The sequence below is a fragment of the Asparagus officinalis genome, chromosome 5, assembly GCF_001876935.1.
Source record: "Asparagus officinalis chromosome 5, Aspof.V1, whole genome shotgun sequence".
Lineage (NCBI taxonomy): Eukaryota > Viridiplantae > Streptophyta > Magnoliopsida > Asparagales > Asparagaceae > Asparagus > Asparagus officinalis.
The window spans coordinates 120,963,336-120,965,773 of NC_033798.1; the positions used below are offsets into that span (position 1 = coordinate 120,963,336).

Genomic DNA, 2,438 nt, shown 5'->3' on the forward strand with positions numbered 1-2,438 from the left:
GTTCATGGCGCCGGCCTTCTTGTTGTGGTCGTAGCCTTTGCGTTTCTCTCGGGACATGTAAACGAGCATCGGGAGTCGGATGTCGACGTCGCTGAAGTCGAACTGTTGCTCTTCGTCGGGGAGGCCGAAGAGGGGATCGTAGGACGGAGGCTTTAGCATTACCTATTGACAAACACAGACGTGCTCTCAAATTTTAAGGACCTTTTGCACCATGAATATTTGTTATTTTCATTTATAATTATTCATTGGCTTGATCTTATCACAACATAAAACAATATGACTCTTAATCATGATCATAACTTTATTTTAGTGCAGAGCAACCAAACAACTCACCGACCACGAATTTATGTGGAGTAAAAAGAAAATAGCCAAGCGGTATCCTACAATGTATCCAATTTTTCACTTTATTGCTTCAAAGTATTGCTTTAACCTTTGACACCCAAAGTTAATATAGATGTCATTTCACTTTGATGCCTCCGTCCAGATTTCATTTATCAGATTTAATGTTTCCAGTAGCATTGAACATGATGAAAATTCACAGAAAATCTAACGGAATCTGGACAGGAATATCAGAGTGAAATGAGATGAGAAACTCTTGACATCAAAGTGACACAGTGGAAACTGAAAATGAACTTGTAAAAAGTGATGAATATGAACTTACCTGCAGGATACCAGCATGGTCTCCTTTCCCGTGATCCGGCGCCGCCACAGCCCAACTCCCCGGCCAATGCGTCCCATCGGCCATCCAGGTCGCCTTCTGCACCCTAATCGGCTCCAGCGGATCGCCTCCACTGTCCCTCATATGCTTTATCATCTTCATCTCCTCCCTCGCATTGAACGCATCCGACCGTCGTCTTATCGAATCTGGCAACCCGTTAATCCTCACCTTGAACTCATCATACTCCCTCTTCACCTTCCTCCTATCCTTCACAAAATCAGCCCTCCTCTTATTCTTCGTCGGGTCCCCTTTCATCGCAAAATAGCTATCGGGATTCCTCGGCTCAATGTCATGCTTCCTACAGAAGGGTATCCAGATGTTTGCGAAACTGGCAGCTTCCGCCATAGCTTCAAATGTTAAAAGCGCGCCGCCGTCATCAGAGATGTAACAGGCGATTTTTTCGACAGGGTAGTCAGCGGCGAGGATTGACAGGATGGTGTTGGCGGTGGTTNGGTTAGAGGGGGTTCCTTCTCTGGGTCGGCGGTGGAGACGAAGATGTCGATGCCAGGGAGGTCGGAGATGCCGTGGGGGTTGGAGGGGGAGGGGAGGTCGAACTTCTCGCGGAGGGTGGCGAGGTCAGTCTGGCGGTTGATGGGGTTGATCTTCGGGACTTGGTCGAGGATCCAGGAGAAGGCGAACCAGCATTCGCAGACAACGGACATGCCCCAGAGCCAGGGCGCGTCCTCGTTGACGTGCAGCACTCGCCATGTCAAGTAGAAGCAGAGCGTGATGAAGCGGAAGAGGATCAGTATGCTGCCAATTTCAACAGTATGAGGTCTGTTTTCTGACTCTAATAACGAAAACCATATATAGTCCACCGTTGTACGTACATACCGGTACGGATTGATGATTCCGGCGGGCATAGGCGAGACCACCTGCCGCACGTGCAGAGGCTTCCACCGGCTCTCTCCGGTGTGCGCGCTCCGGGATGCCATCACCGATGTCATCTTCATCATCCGACCCTTCTTTCGGCCAGTACGCGTTGCCGTACCCGTAAGTCCCCTTCGTCTCGAAGATCCATCGGTTGTGGTCGAAATCGGCGTTCTGCGACCGCAGTTGCAGCGACTTGTTCGAGTTCATCCCCGAGCCTGGGGCTGGGAGCGCAGGCGCCCCCTGGGCGAAGTTCGGCACTTCGTCTTCGTAGTCTCCCATCCGGTATTGCTCCTTGCAGCCCGGGCAATTTCCGTTTTCCTTCGCGTCCATGTAGCAATCTCTGCATATCTTGAACCTGCAAAACAAACGTTGGCATAAAAAAAAAATAAACTCCAAAGAGTAAAAATTACATGTTAAATTTCAACATTTAGTATTCCGAACTCTTTTAGTAACACCTAGAATCTTGACATATAATCGAAGTTATCTTTCGGTTATCTGTGCATGTTACTACAAAACATAGGTGTCTAATACGAAGAAACTAATATTAATGCTATAACATATTAAATTATGGGGGATCTTCTAACTACTAGATCGTCTTTACCTGCTACTTCATCATTAGCTGTTGATTTATTTAATGGATTAGTGGAGAGAATCCTAATGTAAAGGTAAAATCCTTTTAAGCTCTACATACCGACACTCGCAAGGATAAATATCGTCCCCCCTCTCATCCCGCATAACCTTCCCATCGCACGCCGGCATCCCGCACATCGACCCCTTCGAACCGGCCATCTGCGGATGGCTGACCTCCGACTCGATCACCTTATCCATCAAATGCGCGCGAGTGACG

At 48.2% G+C, this 2,438-nt stretch overlaps 1 protein-coding gene across 1 annotated transcript in view; it reads right to left on the reverse strand.

Moving 5' to 3' along the window:
- Window positions 1–2,407, reverse strand: part of LOC109842507 (cellulose synthase-like protein D4) — a 3,172-nt gene extending 765 nt beyond the window's left edge. The window contains 6 exon segments of the mRNA XM_020411374.1: window positions 3–162; window positions 662–1,168; window positions 1,171–1,471; window positions 1,553–1,639; window positions 1,641–1,946; window positions 2,283–2,407. Of these exon segments, the coding sequence (XP_020266963.1) occupies window positions 3–162; window positions 662–1,168; window positions 1,171–1,471; window positions 1,553–1,639; window positions 1,641–1,946; window positions 2,283–2,380 (1,459 nt within the window). The 5' untranslated portion in view covers window positions 2,381–2,407.